Here is a 25,911-nt window from a genome sequence, read left to right on the forward strand (position 1 = left end):
GAGCAAGAAGGGCAGGGGGCAGAAGAGAAGGGCAGGGGGCAGAAGAGAAGGGCAGGGGGCAGCAGAGAAGGGAAGGGGGGAGCAGAGAAGGGCAGGGGGCAGAAGGAAAAAAACAGGGACACAGTCACTACCCATCACGTCAGTAACTGAACACCCTCAAAATGCTGCAAGAATCCCCTCCCAGGAGCCAGGGCCACATCTGCTTTACAGGAGGAAATGGCAGAATTCAGGCTTCCCAGTGCCCCTGGAAACGACAAAGCTGCTTCCTCCTCCCAGTGAAGAAATTTCACCCTGTTTCTGTACCTCACAGATTCGTTTCTGCTGCTCCAGAGTCTCCTTGGGCAGCTTCTTCCTCTCGATCTCCATGGAGAGGCCCACAATGTACTCCCTGCAGATGGCAATGAGCTGCTGGGCCTTGGGGACAGGAGAGAGGCAGGAACTGAGTCTCCTGCCCCACGGGCAAGGAGGTGATGAACAGAGAGAGTCACAGGGTGGTTGGGGTTCAAAGGGACCTCTGGAGATCATCCAGTCCAACCCCCTGCCAGAGCAGGGTCACCTACAGCAGATCCCACAGGAACATGTCCTGATGGGTTGGGAATGTCTCCAGAGAAGGAGACTCCCCAGCCTCCCTGGGCAGCCTGTCCCAGGGCTCTGTCACCCTCACAGCAAAGAAGCATTTCCTTATCTTTAACCCTCTGTGCTCCAGTTTGTGCCCATTGCCCCTTGTCCTGTCACTGGGCACTGCTGAGAAGAGCCTGGTCTCACTCTCCTGACACCCCCTGGAGATGTTGATCAGCATTGATGAGACCCTAACTCAGTCTCCTCCTCTCCAGCTGAACAGCCCCAGCTCCCTCAGCCTTTCCTCACAGGCAGATGCTCCATCCCCTCAGCATCTCAGTGCCCTGTGCTGGACTCTCTCCAGTAGATCATGGAATGGTTTGGGTTGGAGGGACCTTCAAGATCATCTGGATCCCACCCCCTGCATGGGCAGGGACACCTCTCACCAGCCCAGGCTGCTCCAAGCCCCATCCAACCTGCCCTCCAACACCCCCAGGGATGGGGCAGCCACAGCTTCCCTGGGCAACCTGGGCCAGGCTCTCACCACCCTCACACTCCACAATTCCCTCCTCAGCTCCAACTTCCAGCTCCCTCTCCCACTTTTCATCCCTCCCCCTCATGCCATCCCTCCCTGCCCTTGGCCCAAGTCCCTCCCCAGCTTTCCTGGAGCCCCTTCAGGCACTGGAAGCTGCTCTAAGGTCTCCCTGGAGCCTTCTCCAGGCTCAGCACCACCTTATCCTTAACCAACTGGAGAGCCAAGACCTGGAGGCAGCTTTCCAGAGGGGAACTCTGCCTCTCACCTCAGCAATCTCCTGCTTGTTGTCCACCACCAGCAGGGGGACACTAAGCAGGATGGAGCGGAACTTCTCCACAGCCTCCTCGAACTTGCCGGCCGTGGTGAGCTGGTAGCAGAGCTGCAGGCGCTGGATCAGGTCGTTCAGCTTCAGCCCAACAGCAGGGAGGGCATTCTTCAAGCCAGCTTCTTTCCTGGGGAAACCAAAGAAGGGTTGGGGACACCCACCCACACCCACACGGGACCACTGAAGATCCAGCAGGAACACACGGAGCATCAGCTTGACTGCAACTTGTCTTCGACATCTGGGATTCCAGAATTCTGCCACCCACAATCATGGGATGGGTTGGGTTGGAAGGGTTTCTTAAAGAGCATCTAGATCCAACCCCCCCTGCATGGGCAGGGACACCTCCCAGCAGCCCAGGCTGCTCCAAGCCCCATCCAACCTGCCCTTCAACACCCCCAGGGATGGGGCAGCCACAGCTTCCCTGGGCAACCTGGCCCAGGCTCTCCCCACCCTCACACTCCACAATTCCCTCCTCAGCTCCAACCTCCAGCTCCCTCTTCCAGTTTTACTCCATTCCCCCTTGTACCATGCCCAGCTCCCTCTCCATCAGCTCATGCTGGGAAGTCTAGCTGATTTTTCTCCAGTGACTTCCAGGCACCACTGGCAAAACACACCTGGGGTTCTCTGGATGTCTCAGACCAGCTCTGGCAGAGGCAGAACCTCAGGACCACAAAAAGCAGCACCTCAGGTGCCTCAGCCTGGTTTTAGACTCTAACAATTGACAGCAGCTCTTTAACAGCTCTGCATCCAACCACAGAGAAGTCCCACTAAAACCAGAATCCCTATGAAGATCCAGCAAACAGGAAGGTTCCTCCCTTCAGAAGAGGGGATCACAAAGTGGTGAGGGTTGGAAGGAACCTCTGGAGATCATCCAGTCCAACCCCCTGCCAGAGCAGGGTCACCTACAGCAGATCCCACAGGAACACCTCCAGATGGGTTGGGAATGTCTCCAGAGAAGGAGACTCCCTAGCCTCCCTGGGCAGCCTGTCCCAGGGCTCTGTCACCCTCACAGCAAAGAAGTTTCTCCTCTCTTTAACTTGACCCTCCTGTGCTCCAGTTTGTGCCCATTGCCCCTCATCCTGTCACTGGGCACTGCTGAGAAGAACCTGGTCCCACCCTCCTGACATCCCCTGGAGATGTTGATCAGCATTGATGAGACCCTAACTCAGGCTCCTCCTCTCCAGCTGAACAGCCCCAGGTCCTTCAGCCTTCCCTCATGGGGCAGAAGCTCCATCCCCTCAGCATCTTTGTGACCCTGCCCTGGACTCTTTCCAGTAGCTCCGTGTCCTTCATGACCTGGAGAGCCCAGAACTGGACCCAGTTCTCCAGATGTGCCCTCAACCAGGGCACAACAGAGGGAAAAACCATTACCAGAATGGAGGGAGGAGACATTTCTGGCTGTAGCTCTTAGGAAGCCTGGGAGGTTTGTGGCAGAAGGCAAAGGGGACAGGGCAGGAGCTGCTCCAGTTGCTCACCAGTTGCGGTGTGGGAACCCATACATGGAAGGCAGACATGGCAGGGCCTGGTAGGTTGTTCTGCCACGGGCATAGGTCTGCAGGAACAGCTGCTTGTAGGGTCCAAAGTTTGTCACTCCTACCTGGTCATGGAGGAGCTGCAAGAGACACATTGACCTGCTGTGTAAAAATTGCCCAGGGCAGGACGAAGGTCACAGAGACACCACCCAGGTTCTCAGCACCTCTTGTTTTATGCCCAGAGAAAACAAGGCCCAAGGTGGGTCGTTGAAGGACATCAAATGAAGCTTCAGGCTGGATCAGAGATGAAAAGACATGGGGACAAGGGCAGAGTTCTTCCCAAGAAACTCCAGGGGAAACTTACCCTCATGGCTGTCTCAAAGGAGCCTGCCAGAATGTGGTCAACAGGAAGCTGGGAATTGTTGCACCACACCTGCAAGGGCAGAGGGAAAAGAGAAGAAGACCTGTGTACTGGGTAAATTTTTCTCACCTACCCTCACCACCCCTAACTCCTGTGGAGCTCCTGAGCTGTGCTCCCAGGGGGGTGTTATCAAAAAACCTTCCAAAAAAGCCCCACCAAAGTCAAAAGTTTCTGAGGAGGACAATCCAAGGGTTGTGCTGTTACCTGAGCTGGGCTGGTGCCCTTGGTGGGTGGCACAAAGAATCCATCCTCTGCTGCTCCTGCTGGGCCAGCAGGAACATCCTGAGGGAAGCACAGGGAGCAGGGATGAGGGTGGGAGTTCCCAGCATGCAAATGAAAGCAGAGCTGGCCACAGCTTGTGGTGACCAAGCCTCTGCAGAAGCCCAGCATCCATTTCCCCACCAGAAGCTGTCACTGCCTTCCCAAGTAACAACTGGGCTACTTCAGAAGCCTCCTACCAGTTCAGGGGGAAGATCCAAATCTTCTTCCACTTCCCATCCACCTCCTTCTTCCTGTCCTTTCCCTAGACCTTCCTCTCCAAAGCCCTCTCCAGCATCCACAAAGCCATCTAAAGGGAGGGGAATGGTCAGAGCTCTTGCCCAGGCACAAACTTTGCCTTCTCCTGCAAGAAGAACTCTTGGATTCACCCACCTTCATCCAGCTGCAACTCTGCATCTTCTCCCCAGCCTTCAGTGCCAACAGTGTCAATGTCAATATCAGCAGCCAAGGCACCTCCGTTCCCTACAAAAAGGGCAGGATCCTTCATTTACTCACCTCTGAGTGGGGCAGGTGTGAAACAAAGAACCAGGCTGGGCCAGAACCTCCCCCCATCCAACTGTCAAGTCCCATCTTGTGCTTCCAAAAGGCCAAAGATGGGAGAGATTTGCCAAAGATGGTGGAAAAACCAAGCTGGGTTCCAACCTCCCAACAAATCTGAGGTGAAGAGCAACAGCTCAGGAGACAAACATCTCCACTCAGCACATCCCAGCTTCATGCAGCTTTGCAAGCACAAATGTCACCTTTGCTGGCAATTGTTCCTTCAAAGAAGCCCTTGGAGACAGTCAACAATGGCCAGTTGGTGTCCAGAGGCATGACAGGAGCAGGAGGCTGCAGCAGCCTTGCTTTGGGATCAATGTCTGGAATCTGAGAGGAGCAGAAACCAGTTAAAGGCCAGATAAGGAAAATCACAGAATCATGGGATGGTAAAGGTTGGAAGGGACCTTCAAGATCATCAGGTTCCAACTTCCCTGATAGGAATAGGGACACCTCCCACCAGCCCAGGCTGCTCCAAGCCCCATCCAACCTGCCCTTCAACACCCCCAGGGATGGGGCAGCCACAACCTCCATTGGCAGCCTATTCCAGTGCCCCCCTGCCCCTCACTGGGATGAATTCCCTCCTCAGCTCCAACCTCCAGCTCCCTCTCCCACTTTTCATCCCTCCCCCTCATCCCATCCCTCCCTGCCCTTGGCCCAAGTCCCTCCCCAGCTTTCCTGGAGCCCCTTCAGGCCCTGGAAGCTGCTCTAAGGTCTCCCTGGAGCCTTCTCCTCTCCAGGCTCAACACCCCAACTCTCCCAGCCTGGCTCCAGAGCTGCTCCAGCCCAAGGATCATCCCTTTCTTTGCTCTAACCAGCCCCAACCAGCACAGTCTCAAGCCAAATAAGGGGTGACTGGAATGGAGATGGTTCCTCCTCTCCACAAAGGAGCTGCCTGGCCAGTCCCACAACCACCAGATCCCACTGTCATCTTGTTCCCAACCCCCAGAGCTGTTCCCATGAAGCAGGAAGCCCCTGCTCACTGTGCTGACCGTTTCCTTCTCAGGATCAAAGGTTTCCTTCAGGCTTTCAGCTTCTTCATCCAGACCATGAGTTGCAGCTGTGAGATAGGCCAGGGACTCTGAAATGAGACACAACCAATGTAAGTGTTGGTTCTTCACTGCCTAGAGAAAGGAAAACTCCCACCAGCACATAAGGTCACCGAAGGGAAGAGGAGCAGCAGATCAACCCCACTTTTAGGGATTGTCACAGGATTCTGGATTAGGATCTGCAGGCAACAAGAATGTCTTCACTCAGCTCTCCTGGATGATACTCCAGCTCTTTCTGCTCACCTGCTTCAGCTTCTCAGATTCTGCTGAGCCACCTCCAAAAATGACTGCACATCCCAAACACCTTCCCAGCCCCCAGGGACATGTGTGAAGTCTGATGTTACTCACTTTGTCCACAGTTCTTGAGGATCCTCACTCTCTCTGCCACATCCCCCAGGTACAAGGCATTCTGGTAGTGGCCACTCATGTCCTTACGGATCTCAGCTAAAAAAGAGAGGGAAAAAAGGGGGAAAAAAGAGTCCTGAGAACTTTGCTGGGCTTGGCCTTCCCTGTGAGGTCACTATTTCCCTCTGGGAATGACACTCAGATCCTCCAATTCTGGAGTCCCCAACACAAGGAGGACATGAAGCTATTGGAGAGAGTCCAGAGGAGCCCTCAGATCATCTCCATGGCCTGGAGCAGCTCTGCTCTGGAGCCAGGCTGGGAGAGCTGGGGGGTTGAGCCTGGAGAGGAGAAGGCTCCAGGGAGACCTTAGAGCAGCTTCCAGGGCCTGAAGGGGCTCCAGGAAAGCTGGGGAGGGACTTGGGCCAAGGGCAGGGAGGGATGGGATGAGGGGGAGGGATGAAAAGTGGGAGAGGGAGCTGGAGGCTGGAGCGGAGGAGGGAATTGTGGAGTGTGAGGGTGGGGAGAGCCTGGGCCAGGTTGGCCAGGGAAGCTGTGGCTGCCCCATCCCTGGGGGTGTTGAAGGGCAGGTTGGATGGGGCTTGGAGCAGCCTGGGCTGGTGGGAGGTGTCCCTGTTCAGATCAGGGAAGTTGGAACCTGATGATCTTGAAGGTCCCTTCCAACCTTTACCATCCCATGGTTCTACAGTTCCTCTTTGCCACCACCCTGGCACTCACCAATCTTCATCATCTTCCTCAGCTTCTCCAGGTTGCCAGTGATGAGGTAGAGGAAGGAGAGTCTGTCAAAGTTCTTGGTGCGCTGGTAGCACATCTCCACGATCTGATGGTTGCCCTGCAGCAAAGCCACTTCTCCCAGTTTCTCCCAGCAGTTCTTGTCATCCAGAGCTTTGGCTGCTTCCAGAGCAATCTAACAAGGCAATTGAGATGGTCACCAAAGGCTTTGCAGAAAGCAGGTTTCTCTGCAGGCTTCTGCTGATGATGTCCATGATGGAAAGCTCAGGAGTTACAAGGATCTAAAACATTCCCACCAGCTGAAGGTCTGCACCTTGGCAGAGCTGCTACCAGCCTCAACTCACACTTCTTCTGCTCAATACTCCCCTTCCTTGCAGCAAAAAAAGGAGGTTTGGAAGTGATGCCCCTCAGGACAAGCCTTTCTTCCAGCACCCTCCTCACCTCGATGTTGCCACACTCCAGAGCCAGGCTGAAACGGGTCTTCTCATCCTTGACAAAGTGCAGGGCCACCTCTGGGTAGCCCTTCTTCTGCAGGTAGGCAATGATGGACTGGCCCACCAGCTTGGCATTCCTCACCATGTGCAGCACCTGCAAAGAAACAGATCATCTAGATCCAACCCCCTGCCTGGGCAGGGACACCTCCCAGCAGCCCAGGCTGCTCCAAGCCCCATCCAACCTGCCCTTCAACACCCCCAGGGATGGGGCAGCCACAGCTTCCCTGGCCAACCTGGCCCAGGCTCTCCCCACCCTCACACTCCACAATTCCCTCCTCAGCTCCAACCTCCAGCTCCCTCTCCCACTTTTCATCCCTCCCCCTCATCCCATCCCTCCCTGCCCTTGGCCCAAGTCCCTCCCCAGCTTTCCTGGAGCCCCTTCAGGCCCTGGAAGCTGCTCTAAGCTCTCCCTGGAGACTTCTCTCCAGGCTGAACAACAGGTTGGACCAGATGACTCCTGAGGTCCCTTCCAACTTGGCATTTTATGTTTCTATGAACCCAGTCTCCTCTATGACCACTTGTGAGGGACTTCCCTTGAGCTGCAGATACAGCTCAAGGGAGAGTGCAGGGTTCCTCATGTCTCCTCACCTCATCATACTTTCTGTTGATCAAAGCCAGCTTGAACTTGAACTCTGTGGGGTCGATGGTGAGGACTCTGGGCCTGCACTCCCTGTCCAGGCAGTAAACGTTGTTCCCCTTCACGCGGGTGACATAGATGGGCAGGTCCAGGGTACGGATGATTCCATGATCCCTACCACAACACAACACATCCAGATGACCACATTCCCTACCTCCAAGGAGACTCAAAAGCCCTGGAGGTTATTTTAAGCCAACTCCAAGGAACAGCACAGCCAGCCCAGTGATCAACGACCAGTCCACAGGGTGAAGCACCCAAAGATGAGGTCTCAGCTCTGGCTTGGACACATCCCAGCTGAAATAAAAGTCCCATTTCACAAATACCTGCCATAACCAAAACCCCAAGGTAGCCTGCAGAATGTCAGCTGAAGAACTTCATGCACAACTCCCAAACTCACCCCGTGGTGACAGCATATTTGATGTGGTTGCTGGTGGTGTAGATGAAAACCCCACTCTCGTCCCACGCGCCGCTCTTGACACGGATGTTCTCGTGGATGTTGCACAGGGACTCCAGCTTCCTGTTGCAGATCATGATGGCTGGAGAGGAAAGCCCCAACAAGTCAACACTGTGCCTTTGTGGCCAAGAAGGCCAGTGACATCCTAGGGTGCATCAAGAGTGTGGCCAGTAGGTTCTCCTAAGGAGGTTCTCCTGCCCCTCCGCTGTGCTGAGGTCTCATCTGGGGAACTGGGTCCAGTTCTGGGCTCTCCAGGTCATGAAGGACAAGGAGATACTGGAGAGAGTCCAGCACAGGGCAATGAGATGCTGAGGGGATGGAGCATCTGCCTGTGAGGAGAGGCTGAGGGAGCTGAGGCTGTTCAGCTGGAGAGGAGGAGGCTGAGTTAGGGTCTCATCAATGCTGATCAGTATCTCCAGGTCAGGAGGGTGGGACCAGGTTCTTCTCAGTAGTGCCCAGTGACAGGACAAGGGGCAATGGGCACAAACTGGAGCACAGGAGGGTTAAAGATAAGGAAAAGCTTCTTTGCTGTGAAGGTGACAGAGCCCTGGGACAGGCTGCCCAGAGAGGCTGGAGAGTCTCCTTCTCTGGAGACATTCCCAACCCATCAGGACATGTTCCTGTGGGATCTGCTGTAGGTGACCCTGCTCTGGCAGGGGGTTGGACTGGATGATCTCCAGAGGTTCCTTCCAACCCTGGTGACTCTGTGACCCTATGAAGTAAGGGAACCCTCTGCTGTTAAACACCTGCCTCTGAGTCATGGCTCCTCCCTTCCCACACCCTGGCCACAACAGTGTCAGACACTAAGGAGATCATGACAACCACAACTGAATTGTCACCATCTGCCTTTGTTTTATGAATCACAGCTGGAAAAGCCCTCTGAGATCACCTAGTCCAACCATCCATGCAGAGGGGGAGAGAGAAACAAGACAACACACCCACCCACCCAACCCCAAACACCACCACCCAACACAGAGAAACCCCCTCATGCAGAGCATGTCCTCAAAGTGCCACAACTACACATTCCTTGAACCCCTCCAGGGATGGTGACTCCACCACCTCCCTGAGCAGCCTGGTATGAAGGAGATGAGCTGCATCACTTGGGGCAGAACAAGAAGTTCCCTGTTTTACAGAAAGGCTCTGCTGAAGAGCCAGAGCCCACACTGGGAAAGTCCTGAGCTGCACCTTCAGTGCTAACCATGGCACTGAATGGTTTCTCCAGCAGGGATCTTGCTCCAGACCAAGGCAGGAGATGAAGGGCACTGGGATCTGGGTAGAACACTGTGTGTGTCCCCTCCTGCTTACCATGCTTTGCCAGCAGAGCCACGTGGGACATGTCAGCCGACCAGATGACATACTTGACCTTGGCAATCTTCACTGAGGCCAGAGTCCTGGGAGAGGACAGCAATAGCATCAGAGGTGAACAGGACCCCCCAAAGCCAGCTCTGGATGAGAACCACCAGTGCCCAAACTCCAGAACCTGTTTTACAGGTGCCCAGAAGGCCCTTTTTTGCAAAGCTGGAGCTGTAAACTCATGAGGCAGAAGCAAGTGTCCCTGCAGAGCAGCACAGCACAACAACCCCCTCTGTGGCTGTGCAGCAACACATGGAATCATGGAATTGTTCTGGTTGGAAAAGACCTTGAAGATCATCCAACTCAACCATCAACCCAATTCTACCAAGTCCACTGCTCAGCCATGTCCCTCAGCACCACATCTACATGGCTTTGAAACACCTCCAGGGATGGTAACTCCACCCCTACCCTGAGCAGCCTGGGCCAGGGCCTGCCAACCCTTTCCAGGAAGGAATTGTTCCCAATATTCAGCCCTGGTACAACTTGAGGCTTCCTCTTCAAGTTTTAATCCATTTAATAATTTGTTGAGCCTGGAGAGGAGAAGGCTCCAGGGAGCCCTTAGAGCAGCTTCCAGGGCCTGAAGGGGCTCCAGGAAAGCTGGGGAGGGACTTGGGCCAAGGGCAGGGAGGGATGGGATGAGGGGGAGGGATGAAAAGTGGGAGAGGGAGCTGGAGGTTGGAGCTGAGGAGGGAATTGTGGAGTGTGAGGGTGGGGAGAGCCTGGGCCAGGTTGCCCAGGGAAGCTGTGGCTGCCCCATCCCTGGCAGTGTTGAAGGGCAGGTTGGATGGGGCTTGGAGCAGCCTGGGCTGCTGGGAGGTGTCCCTGCCTATGCAGGGGGTGGGACTGGATGGTCTTCAAGGTCTCTCCCAACCAAAACCATCCCATAATTCCATGCTAACGCCAAACGAGCATTTTGAGCAGATACAAAACCTCAGGGACACCAGGCAAGTGGAGCTCGATTGAGTTTGGGGTTTTTTTTTGATGTCTCTCCACTCTTACAGCTGCTGGTTCTGCAGGCACAGCATTTCCCAGGGGATGGTACCCATCTCCCTGGGATCAATGGCATGGAGACACTGCCCTTTGGCTGTGTTCACACTCTGCTCTTGCTGAGAGTTGTTGCTCGTGGTTGGGATCACTCTGGAGCAGCCTGCAGTTGAGGCTGAATTCTGGAGGGCACTGACAGCTGTCACTTGTCCCCAGAGGGCACACACCAGTGGGATTGCAGTATCCCAGCCTCTCCCAGCAGGCTGGGAGGTCTTACCTCTTCTGCTGCACGTCGAAGAGGGTGATGGAGTCTGCATCCCTCAGCAGCAGGTTCCCAGTGCCCGCGTAGAAAATCTCATCACAGTTTGGCACCTGCACCTTCTTGGTGATCTCATTCTTCAGGTTTTTGATGAGGATCTGCCATGGGAGGAGAGGGAATGTTAGCACTCAACATACACAGCAGGCTTGGAGGTCCTGGGGAAAGCTGCCAAAGCTGTTTTTGTGGGATTGTTACACAAACCTTGGAGACCTCAGAGCAGCTTCCAGTGCCTGAAGGGGCTCCAGGAAAGCTGGGGAGGTACTTGGGCCAAGGGCAGGGAGGGATGGGATGAGGGGGAGGGATTATAACTGGAAGAGGAAGATTGAGGTGGGACATGAAGAGGACATTCTTCCCTCTAAGGGTGGTGAGACCCTGGCCCAGGTTGCCCAGGGAAGCTGTGGCTGGAACTGGATGATCTTTAAGGTCCATTCCAAACCAAACCAGTCTGTGATTCTGTGAGTCAGTCCCTCCCCAGCTTTCCTGGAGCCCCTTCAGGCACTGGAAGGTGCTCTAAGGTCTCTCTGGAGCCTTCTCTTCTCCAGGCTGAACACCCCAACCCTCCCAGCCTGGCTCCAGAGCTGCTCCAGCCTCAGATCTGATCCTTCAACTCCCTGCACTTTAACTCTCCTATTTCTCCACCACCTCCTCATCCCGCTCCCGGCTGACACGGATCACCAAGAATCCCCCTAACCCAACTTCCCCAAGAACTCTCTTCACCCCACCTCCCTGCTCTCCCACCTGCCCCTCTCCAGGTGCCACCACCCCCAGTTCCAAAGGTGACCCCCCACAGTTCCTCCCCTCACCGAGTGCATCCGATCCAGGACAGCGAAGCGGTTCCGAGCCACCCAAACCGCTGTGAGCCCCGACGAGCGTTTCCCCTCGGGGGCTGGGGAGAGAAAACACGGGCAGGGAATAAAACCTCAGGCAAGGCAACACTTCAATCAGTCTCTTTCCAACCCAGTTCGGCTGCTGGAGCTGCTTCCTGCTCAGTCAGGTTTGCCCTGGGGCTGTTGAAAGGCTCATTCCCTCTCCTGCGCCCCTTGGGGATCCTGCTGGGGCTGCGGGGGCACCGCCGCTGTCACCTCCAGCCTGTCACCTCCAGCCCTGGGGACAGCACCTGTGGGGCTCCTGAGCAGAGCCCTGTGGCCAAAGAACCCAGCAGGAGGGTCTGGGAAGCTCCTTCCACCTCCCTGCCCCTCTGCAAAGCGCCGGGAGGGCCAGAGGAGGGAGCCTGAGCTCCCCCCAGCACCCAGATGTTCTCCCTGTTTTCAGATGCTAATAATGAACCCCCAGATCAGGTAGGACGTTCAAGGGGGTGAAGAAGGGAACAGAGAAGGGAATGAGCTGCTGCTGTTTTGGGGGAATTCAACTGTCTTTAGTCCTCAGCCCCTTTTCTCACCACTCCTGCATTTCTGAGCCTCACACCAGGCCAAGTGCTGCTTCACAAGAGCTGCTTCACCCAGAGCTGCTTCACCAAGAGCTGCTTCACCAAGAGCTGCTGCTTCACCAAGTGCTGCTTCACCCAGTGTTGCTTCACCCAGAGCTGCTTCACCCAGAGCTGCTTCATCAAGAGCTGCTTGTGGCAGCCCTACCTCCTCATCAAGGATGATGAAAAGCAGTTTAAACGATCCAATTCTAATGCTAAAATAAAAATATACACCTGACTGGCTCAGCCTTCCTCTCCTACCCAAGACAAGACTTGTCTGAGGTCAATTCCCAGCTCTGCTTGGGGTTTGTGGATGGAAACTTCTGGATCTCCACAGCTCAGCATCTTCTCCTTGGCTTTGTGTCTTTTATCAGTGAGTGGAGATCAGGAAGGAAATGATTGAAAAGTGTTCTGTTCTCTGCTGGAGAGGGACAGGAAAGCTTAGCTGCCCTGACAGGTCAGGTCAAGGAGCTGGAGGACATGGGGGTGGCAACTCTGAGGGACAGGTTAAATTACAGACCTGGGAATATAGGTTGTATATAAAGCACCTGCTTGGAGACGATCATGGGATGGTTTGGGTTGGAGGGACCTGAAAGATCATCTAGATCCAACCCCCTGCATGGGCAGGGACACCTCCCAGCAGCCCAGGCTGCTCCAAGCCCCATCCAACCTGCCCTTCAACACCCCCAGGGATGGGGCAGCCACAGCTTCCCTGGCCAACCTGGCCCAGGCTCTCCCCACCCTCACACTCCACAATTCCCTCCTCAGCTCCAACCTCCAGCTCCCTCTCCCACTTTTCATCCCTCCCCCTCATCCCATCCCTCCCTGCCCTTGGCCCAAGTCCCTCCCCAGCTTTCCTGGAGCCCCTTCAGGCCCTGGAAGCTGCTCTAAGGTCTCCCTGGAGCCTTCTCCTCTCCAGGCTCAACACCCCAACTCTCCCAGCCTGGCTCCAGAGCTGCTCCAGCCTTGGTTCATTCCCGTGGCCTCCTCTGGACTCTCTCCAGGAGCTCCATGTCCTTCTGATGTTGGTGGCTCCAGAACTGGACACAGTTCTCCAGAGGGTCTCAAGAAAGCCAAGGAAAGGGGGAGAATCCCCTCCCTTGACCTGCTGGCCAGAGGACACACAGTGACCAGTAGAATTTCATGTTATCCTTGAAAGTTCCTTCAAGTGCATGGTTTTCATGAGGCCCAGATATTCCTTCCTCTAGAAGAATAACCCCTTTCCTCATCCCAAGGGTGACAAACTGGGTGTCTCCAGAGGCAGCTTTGATCCAACTCCATATTTGAAATAAATTCAGTGACATTTCATCTCAAGGAAGTTACTAAAAAAGCTCCTTTTCTCCAAAGGCACCTGCTGATTCTCCCCAGCAAAGCAGGAATCAATAAATCCAGGAGCAAGTGAGCTGGATTCCAGTTGAACTCATTCATCACTCCCACTCATTTCAAAATCTTTACTGCCCTGACAACAGAGGCAGGAGGAACCAGCTGGAGTTTCAGATCCCAAATGGAATGATAGGTTTTGTTTTGTTGGGTTGTTGTTTTTTTTTTGCCTAAATCATGTTTTGACTTGTAAATTGCCCAAAACTGATCTGGAATTTGCTGAGAGGAACAATGAGTCCTGGCACCCTGGCACTGACACTTTTACAGCCACTTTTCAGGGTATAAAACCTCCTAAACCAAAACGTAGCTGGTGAAAATCCATCTCTGCTGACAAGCCAGGAAGGCTCCTGCTGTGTCAGGAGGGAAAATGGAAAGCTCCTAATAACAAAATTATAAAATATATATTTGTAGCAGTAAAAGGTTGGGATGAACATGAATTTTTCAAGTCAGTGCAGTGTGATATAGTGAGCAGGAAACCTGCCAAATGCTGTGAGCTGCAGGGACATGGGGAAACAGGGAGAAGAGAGTCCAAGAGGAGAGGCTGAGAGAAATGAAGCTTTTTTTTATATATATATCACACACACACAGAGTTGGAGAGAGGAGGAGGGGGCAGCTACACAGTGAGAAACACTCCCAAGCATGAATGGGAATTAAAAAAATGCCTACCATCTGGATTCTGGGAGTCTGCATCCTTGGGAATGGTGTACAGGTCATAAGTGCTGTTCTCCAAGTTGCTGGCTCGCTGAAGAGAGGGGGAAAATAAACCCATTTTGAGGGAGGATTTATACAGAACTGACATTCCCAGCCTGGTGGGAAAAGGGGGGGGGGTTTGAAACACAAGTGACTTACTGTGCAGAGCAGGACAGCGTTCTCAGCTGGGTTGTAGGACATGTTGAACACAGGGAACTTGGAGCCACTGATGATGAAGAAGAGGAGAAAGTTAGAGAGGACTATTCCTATCAAAGTTATCTTCTGGGAAAAAAAATCAATTGTTCTCTGAAATGTACTGAAAAGCTCCATTTTGGTGAATTTTCTGAATCAACCCCACCTGGAAACATTTTAAGAAGATAAGTGTTTAATAAAGAGCTGGTATTTCAGTTTGAAACTTCAAGGTGGTGTAGAAAGAATTTATACCCATGCACAGATAAAAAGGCACTTTTGACAAGGGCTTGTAGTGAGAGGACAAGGGGGAATGGATGAAAACTAGAAGAGGGAGATTGAGGTTGGACATGAGAAGGGAATTCTGGAGTGTGAGGGTGGGGAGACCCTGGAACAGGTTGCTCAGAGAAGTTGTGGAAACCCCAGGCCTGGAATTGTCCAAGGGCAAGTTGGATGGGGCTTGGAGCAACCTGAGCTGGTGGGAGGTGTCCCTGCCCATGGCAGGGGGTTGGGACTGGATGGTCTTCAGATCATGAAATGGTTTGGGCTGGAAGGGACTTTGAAGACCCCCTAGAAGATCCTTCAGGTGGCTGCCCCATCCCTCGAAGTGTTGAAGGGCAGGTTGGATGGGTCTTGGAGCAACCTGGGCTGGTGAGAGGTGTCCCTGCCCACACAGGAGGGTTGGATCTAGATAATTTTGAAGGTCCCTTCCAACCTAAACCATCTCATGCCACAATTCTATGGTAAAAAACACCTTCTGGGCTGTTCTCTGACAGAAGCGTCACCAGAACCTGAGGGATGCAAACACAACAGGCCCTGTCTGGCAGTGAGACACGAAGAAGGAACTCAGGAGAGTGGCAAGAACTTGGTTTTGAGATGATGAGCACCTATCTCCTACCTCCTGAGCTGCATGACAGCAACATCCTTGGAGCTGTTGAAGTCCAGCTGGCGTAGGAAACGGTCCTTCACATAGTACAGCATGTTCCCGTGCACAGCGTAGGCCGGACGCTCCCGCTCCAGCTTGAAGACAATCATCCCCCCATCATGGCCTGAGAGAAGGCAGGGGAGAAGTCAATTTAATAGTTAATAAAACCCTGGGGCTTTTTTCATTATGAAGATGCCACTGCCAAGCCCTTCCAACCAAGGGAAGGCCAACAAAAGTCAGCATGATCACCACCATGCACTGCTCCTCAGCCGTGGTTGATGCCACTTCTCTCCTAAGCCTTCCCTCCTCCCTCCTTTATGCTTCCTTATAAATCCATGATCTGACCCTCTTTGCCAGGTTGTCACTCATTATTTAAGTGTTAATAGTTTAGTGTGGGCCCCCTTGGGATCTGTCCCATCCCTTCCCAGCCCTACAGCACTCTTGGAACCCCTGGAAGTGTCCAAGGGCTGGCTGGATGGGGCTTGGAGCAACCTGGGCTGGTGGGAGGTGTCCCTACCCATGCAGGAGGTTGCATCTAGATGGTCTTTAATGTCCCTCCAACCCAAACCATCCCATAATTCTGCTGCCAATGCAGAGATTGTCCTGTTCCAGTTTTGAACTGCAGCTGATACACTGAGATTGTGTTCCACTAAATAAGGCTCTTTCCCTACAATACACTCAACAAAGGCATCTGCAAGTCACTGTGCCCTGCCATGTGTGCTGGGGAAAACCAAATCCTGCATGGATTTCCCAGATGAAAACCATTTTCTCTTCACAGCAACGTGTGAAGACACTGAGGAGGAGCTTTTCTTACCTGCAGCAAAGAGGTTGAGGTTGGGATGAGCAGCCAACACCCAAAAGCGATCGTGATCACGGCGGAAGGTCTGGACCCCAGTGCTGAAGTGCAAGAGGAGGAATAAAGAAGATGCCAAAAAAATGGAAACCTTGGTGTAAAATTCCGATCCCAAGGTCCTAAGCTTTGCCACACTGACCCCCTCCAGAATCAAGCATGTGGAGAGCTCAAAACTTCGTATTTAAACCCTTCTGACAAAGAATATATTGTAATTGAACATCATCTCAGCAGCAGGGCCACCATCAGCCCTCCTGAACCTGCCCTTGATGTTGCTCTTAACATGTCCCATAGGGACAGAGCAGAACAGGAAAGCTGGAGAGGGATTTGGACAAGAGGTTGGAGCAAGAGACAAAGGGGAATGGGTTAAAACTGGAAGAGGGGAGATTGAGGTTGGACATGAGGAGGAAATTCTGGATTGTGAAGGTGGTGAGACCTTGGGACAGGCTGTCATGGGAAGCTGTGGCTGCCCCATCCCTGGGGGTGTTGAAGGGCAGGTTGGATGGGGCTTGGAGCAACCTGGGCTGGTGGGAGGTGTCCCTGCCCATGCAGGGGGGTTGGATCTAGATGAGCTTTCAGATCCCTTCCAACCCATCCCATGATTCAAACAACTTCTCCCCCTTGGACGATCACCCACCAGCAGGGATGTTTTAACAACTTCTGGTGTCAGATTTCAAGAAGAAAAAGAAAGAAAGACATAAAAACTCCCTCAAATGAGCCTGATCCAGCTGCCTGCTGAGCACCCACCGTTTTGACATATCCCAGACACGGATGCTCTTGTCCTCTGAGTTGCTGAGGATCAGCTCCTGCCGTGGGTGGAAGACGGCGCAGGAGACGTTGTTGTAGTGTCCCCGGCAGGTGTCCACCTCCCAGGCCTTGGATTCTAACCAGAGGTGGGAAAGAATAAGGAAAATCCTGCTGGAATTGGGTTCAGCTTTGCCACAAAAGCACAGCAGGCACTTTATGTTACAGCAAACTGCATCAGGAACTGGTTAATGCACCCAAGTCTGGCCAGGAGAGTGAGGAAGGTTCTTCCGCCCTTCTGCTCTGCCCTGGTGGGGGCACATTTGGGGAACTGGGTCCAGTTCTGGGCTCCCCAGTTCAAGGAGGACAAGAAGCTACTGGTGGGAGTCCAGCACAGGGCACTGAGATGCCGAGGGGACTGGAGCATCTGCCCCACAAGGGAAGGCTGAAGGACATAGGGCTGTTCAGCTGGAGAGGAGGAAACTGGGGGGGGGGGATCTCATCAGTGCTGATTAACATCTCCAGGGGATGTCAAGAGGGTGGGATCAGACTCTTCTCAGTGACAGGACAAGGGGCAATGGGTACAAACTGGAGCACAGGAGGGTCAAGCTGAACAGAAGGAAAAGCTTCTTTGCTGTGAGGGTGACAGAGCTCTGGGACAGGCTGCCCAGGGAGGCTGGGGAGTCTCCTTCTCTGGAGACATTCCCAACCCATCTGGACGTGTTCCTGTGGGATCTGCTGTAGGTGACCCTGCTCTGGCAGAGGGGTTGGACTGGATGATCTCAAGAGGTCCCTTCCAACCCCCTCCACTCTGTGACTCTGCAATTCCCACTGATGATCCCTCTCCAACCACCAGCACAGCTCACCCAAGACACACAGATAATCCAGACAACTCAAGAGCTCCAAAGGACTGTGTGGAGCTCAGCTGGACTGAGCTGCCAGCAGCACAACCATTCTTCAGGGAGATCTTCTGGGGTTTGAATCATCTCCCTTTCTTACTGAATTGGTGCCTATCCAAAACACTTAGGTGAAGTTCTCCTACTCCTACAAGCTTCTCCTCCTCCTACAAGCTCCTCCTACTCCTACAAGCTTCTCCTACTCCTACAAGCTTCTCCTACTCCTACAAACTTCTCCTCAGCAGTATGTGCTACAAGAGAACTGAGCCCTCCTCAAACTCCCCAAGCCACCACATCTTGGGATTATTAACCCTTCCATCATCCAGACAGGTTTGCAAAGTGGAAATGAACCCCTTTGTCCCTCAGGGCTTCCCCTGGAGGATCCTCTCACCGTTCATCCTCCAGATCTTCACCTGCCGATCATCGGCTCCCGACACGATGAGGGGCATGGTGGGGTGGAAGGCAGCCCAGTTCACCCCCCGGTCGTGGCCCTGCAAGGAAAACCAGAGCCTTGGAAACCATTTGGAAGGAAGAGAGGAAGGACAAAGGACAAAATAAATTCAAAAAGAGAGTCTTGGGAAGACAGAGCTGGGAGATTCTCAGCCACGTCCCTCCCAAGCCGCTCATCCTGGTGGGACGTGGGTCAGCCTGGGGGGCTGTCACCTGTGCCCCATCTTCTGCAGCCTCTCAGAGGCCACTTGACAGCTCCAGTTCAGAGCTGGATTTGATGAGGAGTTAGATGAGATGATCCAAGGCTGGAGCAGCTCTGCTCTACAGAAAGACTGGGAGAGTTGGGGTGTTCAGCCTGGAGAAGGCTCCAGGGAGACCTTAGAGCAGCTTCCAGGGCCTGAAGGGGCTCCAGGAAAGCTGGGGAGGGACTTGGGCCAAGGGCAGGGAGGGATGGGATGAGGGGGAGGGATGAAAAGTGGGAGAGGGAGCTGGAGATGGGATCTTGGGAAGAGATTCTTCACTCTGAGGGTGGGGAGACACCAGAAGAGGTTTCCTGAAGAAGTTGTGGATGATGGAAGTGTCCAAGGGCAGGTTGGATGGGGCTTGGAGCAGCCTGGGCTGGTGGGAGGTGTCCCTGCCCATGCAGGGGGTTGGATCTAGGTGCTCTTGAAGGTCCCTCCAACCCAAACCAGTATGATTTTTACATCCCCCCACTGCTCACACCCAGCACTTCCACAGTCACATGATTGATGCCCAGCAATATCAAGCTTTGCAGATAGCATTTTTCACCAGGAGAGCAAAGCTGGGGCTCAGCAGCAGCTCCACTTCCCAGCTTTAACAAGCCATCCTGGATGGTTGCCTCTTCCATCATCTCCTCTGTGGCTTCCAGCAACAAGAGGTAACAACATCTGCTATTTAACTGAGCTTTTGGCTGGATGTTTGGTGGCAGTGCAAACATGTCCACATCTCCTACGTTCAAAACCTCAGAAAAAAGTCATGCCATGATCTCCAAAAACCCAGAACTCTGCAGAGATGAGTCAGGTGTTTCCATTCTTCTTTTCCTGGGGTTTTGGAGGATCATTTGTGATCTCAGTCTGAACAGGCTGTACAAACACACAGACATTGACACTGTACCTCGAGGACGTGCTTCACCACTGCGTCCGTTGTCCCAAACAAATCCACCCCTGTGATGCCTCTGACATCTGATTCCACAGCTCCAGGGGACAGGTTCTTCTTCCTTAGGCCTTGTGGAACAAAGAGGGAGGAGAAGCAGGAGTGAAGAAGGCAAATATTGTATTATCAACACCATGTTTCTAATCATCACCACGTCGAGCGCTCTGCTGTGGACACACAAATTCAGGTGGAAACTGGGAGTGCAAGAGAGTAGGAAACATCCAGGACTCCCTCCTACTTCCAAAAGCACAAAAGCTTGGATCAGAGCCACCAAAGGGAAGCCTGGAATGCAGCAAGGATCATCTCAGCTGGCTGGGATGCAGAGGACTGACACATTCCCATTGCTGCCCCTCTCATCCCTTTGCTACTGGGAGCTTGTGGTTTTCAGGGAATGTCCCCCAGGCCACTCTGGTGACCTCCTGGTTCTGTATCATGGTTCTGCCTCTCAGGAGAGCAGCAGGAGACACCTTTCAATGGTGAGCACACTTGTTTGGGATGGAAGATCCTTTATCAGCAGGTTTTGAAGCAAGGAACACTCTCTGCACGGGCTCATCTTCCCATTTTGGTGCCCAGCCCGGGTCACGCTCCTCATCCCTCACACAGTTTTGGAGCATGACCTTTTCCTGAACATCAAAAACCCCTCAGAAACCTAAAGCTGCTGAAAAAAACACCACCCCCATCTCCCCAGTGTCAGCAGAAGCTGCAGGTTGACAGCAGCACTAGGAACAGTCAGAACTCACCACCAAACTGTGTTCACTGGGACTGAGCACAACAGCCACAACCATCAAACAGCCCTTCCCAGGGGGCTGGAGGAGCCAGGACACAACCCTGCTAAGGATGCCAACCATCTGGGGGGAAAATGAGGGAGTGGGATTGTATTTTGGATCCCTCCCTCATCACTCTCTGGAGTGTTTTTCCATCCTCTCAGCAGGGTGTCTGACTGGGGCACCAGCTGAGTCAATAATTCAGCCCATCCCAAAACCCCCTCATGACAAATCAGCTGAGGGGAGGGGGGGGGAAACAAAAACCAAACCACCCAAGGTCTGTGGCATCTCCAACCCAATTTGGCAGCTGGAGCTGTTGGGAGAGGGAGTGATTGTGGGAGGACACAGCAGCAAAGCTGGCAGCAGAGAGAGGGGGACAGGTTTTAAATAACCAGGCTGCTCTGTCCTCAGCCCCTGCTGGTGACACCGACCCAAACTGCAGTGGGTACAACAGAGTCTGTCCCTTGGAGGAGTTGATGTGGTTACACCAGCTGGGTCCAGGGCTGGAGCCCCCAAAATAAGGACATGGAGCTCCTGGAGAGAGGCCAGAGGAGGCCCTGGAGATGCTGGGAGGGCTGGAGCAGCTCTGGAGCCAGGCTGGGAGAGTTGGGGTGTTGAGCCTGGAGAGGAGAAGGCTCCAGGGAGACCTTAGAGCAGCTTCCAGGGCCTGAAGGGGCTCCAGGAAAGCTGGGGAGGGACTTGGGCCAAGGGCAGGGAGGGGGGGGATGAGGGGGAGGGATGAAAAGTGGGAGAGGGAGCTGGAGGTTGGAGCTGAGGAGGGAATTGTGGAGTGTGAGGGTGGGGAGAGCCTGGGCCAGGTTGCCCAGGGAAGCTGTGGCTGCCCCATCCCTGGGGGTGTTGAAGGGCAGGTTGGATGGGGCTTGGAGCAGCCTGGGCTGCTGGGAGGTGTCCCTGCCCATGGGGGGGTTGGGTCTAGATGAGCTTTAAGTTCCCTCCAACCCAAACCATCCCATGATTCTATTTTCTTCCTTCCTACTTTTTCCCTTAGGGATCCTATTTCCTCCAATGGAGGCACCTCAGGACTCAGGGATCATCAAACAAAAGCAAGAAGCAAAAATACTCTGGAGTTTTGAATTCCAACTCCCACCCTATTTCCCAAAACAGACAAAAAGACTGAAAAAGTCTTTCTTCCATCAAGTTCTATCAAGAATTTCTTCTACCACCTCCCAGTCACCACCCACAACTAAGCTACCCAAGAGAAACCAACACCCCAGTCCCCAAAATCTCCCCTTTTTTGAAATCCAGAGGCTTTTTTTTATCCTTCTCTCAGATTCAGTTTCTTCTCACTGCCTAAAAGAGATTTTTCAAGGGGATAAAGTTGATCCAGAAGTGTCCAAAACCCTGCTCCAAGCCTGGTGAGAGCTCCATGTCCCTTCTGGCAGTGACACCCACTGCCTACCCTGGCTTTCAAATTAGGCATTAATTAGGATGCAGATCTCCATTTGTAGAGGGTTTTTTGGCTGCTCAAAGCTGTGGATCCCTTCTTCTATTGCCTCAAGGGATTGGCTTCAAGGAAAGGTGGCCTAGATGCTACCCAGAGGTCCCTTCCATCCCATAATTCATGGCAATGAAGGGGAACAAGTCCCCATCAAGAAGGAATTTTTAATCTCAGGCTCCTGGTCCCAGAGCCAAGTTGCTCTGGGCTGGTTTTTTGGGGGGTTTTGTTGTGGGGGAAGGACCCCAAGGGGTGTGAGAAGCTGAGAAGCTCCCTCAGGTCCAAAGAAAGAGCTGAGATAAGTGTTGAGCAGAGTGAGAAGGAGCTGGGCTGGAGAGGCAGAGGAGGAAGATCTACTATGGGTAGATGTGTGGAGGAGGGTGGTGGGACATTCCCTGAAGGTGCCAGGATGGGAGTGGACTTGGATTTGCTGCCAGTGGACTTGGATGATGTAGCTGTGGCAGATCCCTCACCCCAAACAGCCCATCACTCTCTGGGCAACCTACCCTGGAGCAGCTGCTCCTGACTGACATGTGGGAAGGACACATGTTGGAGAGGTTGGTGAAGGACTCTCTGCCATGGTGGAGAAGCAGGGAAGGATTGTGAGGAATCTTTCTTCCTGAGGAGGAAGGAGCAGCAGGAACCACCAGCCCATGAAGGGACTCTCAACCCCATCCCCTTGTGCTGCTGGGGGAGAAGGAGGGAGAGAAATGGGGAGCAAAGTGGTTTGGGAGAGGTGGGGTGAGGTATGTGAGCCCTGCCCTGTGTGTGTCTATGTCCTGTGAGCATTTAAACAGTATTAAATACTATTAAATAGTATGAAATTATCATTTTTCCCCCCAGTTGAGTCTGTAAATGGTGAGTGAAGTCTCCTTGTCTCCACCCATGAGCTTCTCCTTGGCCTTTGTCCTCCCCATCCCAGTGTGTGGGCGTGGAAGGAGTTGAGTGAGTGGCCTCAGGGCTGGTTCCTTGTTGTCCTGGCTCAGCCTTCCAGGAATTCCAGGTTTCAAGTGGGATTTGTCCCCCCTTGGACCTGAGCAGCTCACCTGAAATATCCCACACACGTACAGTCTGATCCAGGCTGGCTGAGACCACCAGGTCCTCTGAAGGGTGGAACTGGGCACACATCACATAGTGGTTGTGTCCTGTCAACACACTGCGGGGACAAGGACCCAAAAAAAAATGACATTGAAACCCAAAAAAAGACATTAATTCACCCTCTTAGTTGGCACCAGAACCCTCCTGATCTTACCAAACACAAGTCCTGGATTGCCAGTTCCAAACACGGATGGTCTGGTCATCAGAAGCACTCAAGATCCAGGGATATTCCTAAAAAAAGCCCAAAGGATCATGTATATTAAACTAGAAACATAGTAGAAATTCCCTCTCCATGTAAATCTTTCCAGTTGTCCCCATGGATGAATATTTTTCATCTTATTTAAGGCTTTGGGGGAAGAATTGATGCCTCTAGAAAAGGCCAAGGTGGATGGATTGTTCCAATGGCAGCAAGTCCAGGGTCATTTCCTGAGGGAAATGGCAGTTTAGGGAAGGAAAATCATCTCTGGGAGGCTAAAAGGGGGGAAAATTGCAGTTCAGGGAAGGAAAATCATCCCTGGGAGGTAAAAAGGGAGGGAAAAAATCCAATTCAGGGAAGGAAAATCATCCCTGGGAGGTAAAAAGGGAAGGAAAAAATCCAATTCAGGGAAGGAAAATCATCCCTGGGAGGTAAAAAGGGAAGGAAAAAATCCAATTCAGGGAAGGAAAATCCTATCTGGGAGGTAAAAAGGGGGAAAAATTCCAGTTCAAGGAAGGAAAATCATCCTTGGGAGGTAAAATGGGAGAAAAAATTCCAGTTCAGGGAAGGAAAATCATCCCTGGGAGACAAAAAGGGAAGGAAAAAATCCAATTCAGGGAAGGAAAATCATCTCTAGGAGGTAAAAAGGGAAGGAAAAAATCCAATTCAGGGAAGGAAAATCATCTCTGGGAGGCAGAAAGGGGGGAAAATTCCAGTTCAGGGAAGGAAAATCATACCTGGGAGGTAAAAAGGGGGAAAAATTCCAGTTCAGGGAAGGAAAATCATCCCTGGGAGGCAAAAAGGGGGAAAAATTCCAGTTCAGGGAAGGAAAATCATCTCTGGGAGGCAGAAAGGGGGGAAAATTCCAGTTCAGGGAAGGAAAATCATACCTGGGAGGCAGAAAGGGGGAAAAATTGCAGTTCAGGGAAGGAAAATCATCCCTAGGAGGTAAAAAGAGGGAAAAAATCCAGTTCAGGGAAGGAAAATCATCCCTGGGATGTAAAAAGGGGGAAAAATTCCAGTTAAGGGAAGGAAAATCATCCCTGGAAGGTAAAAAGGGGGAAAAATTCCAGTTCAGGGATGGAAAATCATCCCTGGGAGGCAAAAAGGGGGGAAAATTCCATTTCAGGGAAGGAAAGGGGTAATAATCCCAATCCAGGGAAGGAAAATAATCCCAATCAGAGAGAAAGTAAGAAAAATTCTAGTTGAGAGAATGAAAATCATCCCAGTGAGATAAAAGGGGGGGAAATCCCAATTCAAGGATGGAAAATCATCCCTGTGAGACAGAAAAGAGGGGAAAAGTCCAGCTCAGGGAGAGAAAGGGGGGAAAATTCCAAGTCAGGGAAGGAGAATCATCCCTGCCAGGGAGAGAGGGAGCAGAGGAACATCTCACATGGTGGAAGAAGGTGGTTCTGATGTAATCCAAGTGTCCCAGGAGGGTGAAGAGGCAACGACGTAGTTTGTAATTCCAGACCTGGCCAAAAACAGAACCAGAACCATCAGAACTTCCCTTCCCACCTTCCTGGATTGGTTTGGGATGGATTCCCATTTGGGAATTCCCCTGCAGGGATCCCCCTCTTCCATTTGAAGGTGTTTTTCTAATGGGAGATGCAACGAGGCTTAAAGTGGCTCCAGTTAATCATGGAATCACAGGATGGGTTGGGTTGGAGGGACCTTGAAGATCATCTAGATCCCACCCCCCATGGGCAGGGACACCTCCCAGCAGCCCAGGCTGCTCCAAGCCCCATCCAACCTGCCCTTCAACACCCCCAGGGATGGGGCAGCCACAGCTTCCCTGGGCAACTTGTTCCAGGCTCTCCCCACCCTCCTCCTGAGAACCCCGATTCCCAAAATTCTTTCCCTCCCACCCACGCTCTTCTGAACCAGTTTCTTTAGACAATTCACCCCCCCAGATGAGAAGGACAATCCCCTCCTGGGGAATGAGAGCTGAAGGGCTGCAGATCTTACCTTGATTTTGTAATCATCACCTCCAGAGACAAAGAGAGGCTGCTGCTTGTGGAAGTCGATGCCTCGGACGGGGCCTGGAGAGAGGAGGAGGCAGCAGGATGGAAAAGCCATGGAATTATGGGATGGGTTGAGTTGGAAGGACCTTCAAGATCATTCAGTCCCACCCCCTGCATGGGCAGGGACACCTCCCAGCAGCCCAGGCTGCTCCAAGCCCCATCCAACCTGCCCTTCAACACCCCCAGGGATGGGGCAGCCACAGCTTCCCTGGGCAACCTGGCCCAGGCTCTCCCCACCCTCACACTCCACAATTCCCTCCTCAGCTCCAACCTCCAGCTCCCTCTCCCACTTTTCATCCCTCCCCCTCATCCCATCCCTCCCTGCCCTTGGCCCAAGTCCCTCCCCAGCTTTCCTGGAGCCCCTTCAGGCCCTGGAAGCTGCTCTAAGGTCTCCCTGGAGCCTTCTCCTCTCCAGGCTCAACACCCCAACTCTCCCAGCCTGGCTCCAGAGCTGCTCCAACCTTGGATCATCTCCAGGGCCTCCCCAGCCCCTTCCACCCCTTCAAGACCACAATTTATGTCCTCCCTCACTCCTGTCACCATCAACAAGAGCAACAACAACAAATCACCCCACATCCTCAGATCACTCAAGACCCCATAAACACCCAAGATGTCCTTCCCAAACCTCCCCACCCAGGTGTCCCCACCAACCCCTCACAAAACCCCCCCCAAACCTTCAGGCCAGCATTTCCAGCTTCATTTCCACCCCCCACCACCACCCTGGAGGCCACAAAAGCGACACAGGCTGAAACCTGAGTGACTCTGAAGCCACAAAAACCCCCTCAGCAAAGCTTCAGAGCCCCCCAGCCCCCCCCAGGGGGGTCCCAGCACCTCCTGCCCCCCCTTTCCTCACCGTCGTGCTCGTCGAACTTGTCGATCAGGGTGCACATGCGATAGTCCCAGAGCTGGATCACCCCGTTGTGGAGGCTGGTGAGGATCCAGGGCCTCTTGGGGTGGAAGCTCAGACCTGAGGGGGCACCCAGGGGGCTGGGAGAGGCACCCACAGCCCCGGGAACTGGGGAGGGGGGAGTGGGAACAGGGGGGAGGGAAACGGGAACCAAGGGGAGGGAAACGGAGCCCAGGGGAGGGGACACATGGATGGGGGGGAGAAATGGGGCCCTGGAGGGACACAAATGGATGG

The 25,911-nt window shown here is 53.3% G+C and overlaps 1 protein-coding gene across 1 annotated transcript in view; it reads right to left on the minus strand.

Annotated features, from left to right (window-relative positions):
- The window catches only part of COPA (coatomer protein complex, subunit alpha), a 27,452-nt gene extending 1,721 nt beyond the window's left edge, over positions 1–25,731 (minus strand). The window contains exons 1-29 of the mRNA XM_009993767.1: positions 25,624–25,731; positions 24,715–24,788; positions 24,140–24,220; positions 22,705–22,781; positions 22,499–22,608; positions 19,194–19,303; positions 18,001–18,100; positions 16,717–16,852; positions 15,934–16,016; positions 15,093–15,243; positions 14,165–14,231; positions 13,982–14,057; positions 11,313–11,395; positions 10,468–10,607; positions 9,159–9,244; positions 7,797–7,935; positions 7,351–7,513; positions 6,710–6,856; positions 6,254–6,443; positions 5,522–5,617; positions 5,117–5,205; positions 4,331–4,454; positions 3,963–4,052; positions 3,770–3,879; positions 3,516–3,593; positions 3,255–3,323; positions 2,894–3,030; positions 1,359–1,545; positions 304–414 (exon numbers count right to left, since the gene is read on the minus strand). Of these exons, the coding sequence (XP_009992069.1) occupies positions 304–414; positions 1,359–1,545; positions 2,894–3,030; positions 3,255–3,323; positions 3,516–3,593; positions 3,770–3,879; positions 3,963–4,052; positions 4,331–4,454; positions 5,117–5,205; positions 5,522–5,617; positions 6,254–6,443; positions 6,710–6,856; positions 7,351–7,513; positions 7,797–7,935; positions 9,159–9,244; positions 10,468–10,607; positions 11,313–11,395; positions 13,982–14,057; positions 14,165–14,231; positions 15,093–15,243; positions 15,934–16,016; positions 16,717–16,852; positions 18,001–18,100; positions 19,194–19,303; positions 22,499–22,608; positions 22,705–22,781; positions 24,140–24,220; positions 24,715–24,788; positions 25,624–25,660 (3,141 nt within the window). The 5' untranslated portion in view covers positions 25,661–25,731. The remainder of the gene's footprint in view (positions 1–303; positions 415–1,358; positions 1,546–2,893; positions 3,031–3,254; positions 3,324–3,515; positions 3,594–3,769; positions 3,880–3,962; positions 4,053–4,330; positions 4,455–5,116; positions 5,206–5,521; positions 5,618–6,253; positions 6,444–6,709; positions 6,857–7,350; positions 7,514–7,796; positions 7,936–9,158; positions 9,245–10,467; positions 10,608–11,312; positions 11,396–13,981; positions 14,058–14,164; positions 14,232–15,092; positions 15,244–15,933; positions 16,017–16,716; positions 16,853–18,000; positions 18,101–19,193; positions 19,304–22,498; positions 22,609–22,704; positions 22,782–24,139; positions 24,221–24,714; positions 24,789–25,623) is intronic.
- Between the last annotated feature and the right edge of the window lie 180 nt (positions 25,732–25,911).

Source organism: Chaetura pelagica, unplaced genomic scaffold (assembly GCF_000747805.2).
Source record: "Chaetura pelagica isolate M959 unplaced genomic scaffold, ChaPel_1.0 scaffold823, whole genome shotgun sequence".
Classification (NCBI taxonomy): Eukaryota; Metazoa; Chordata; class Aves; order Apodiformes; family Apodidae; genus Chaetura; species Chaetura pelagica.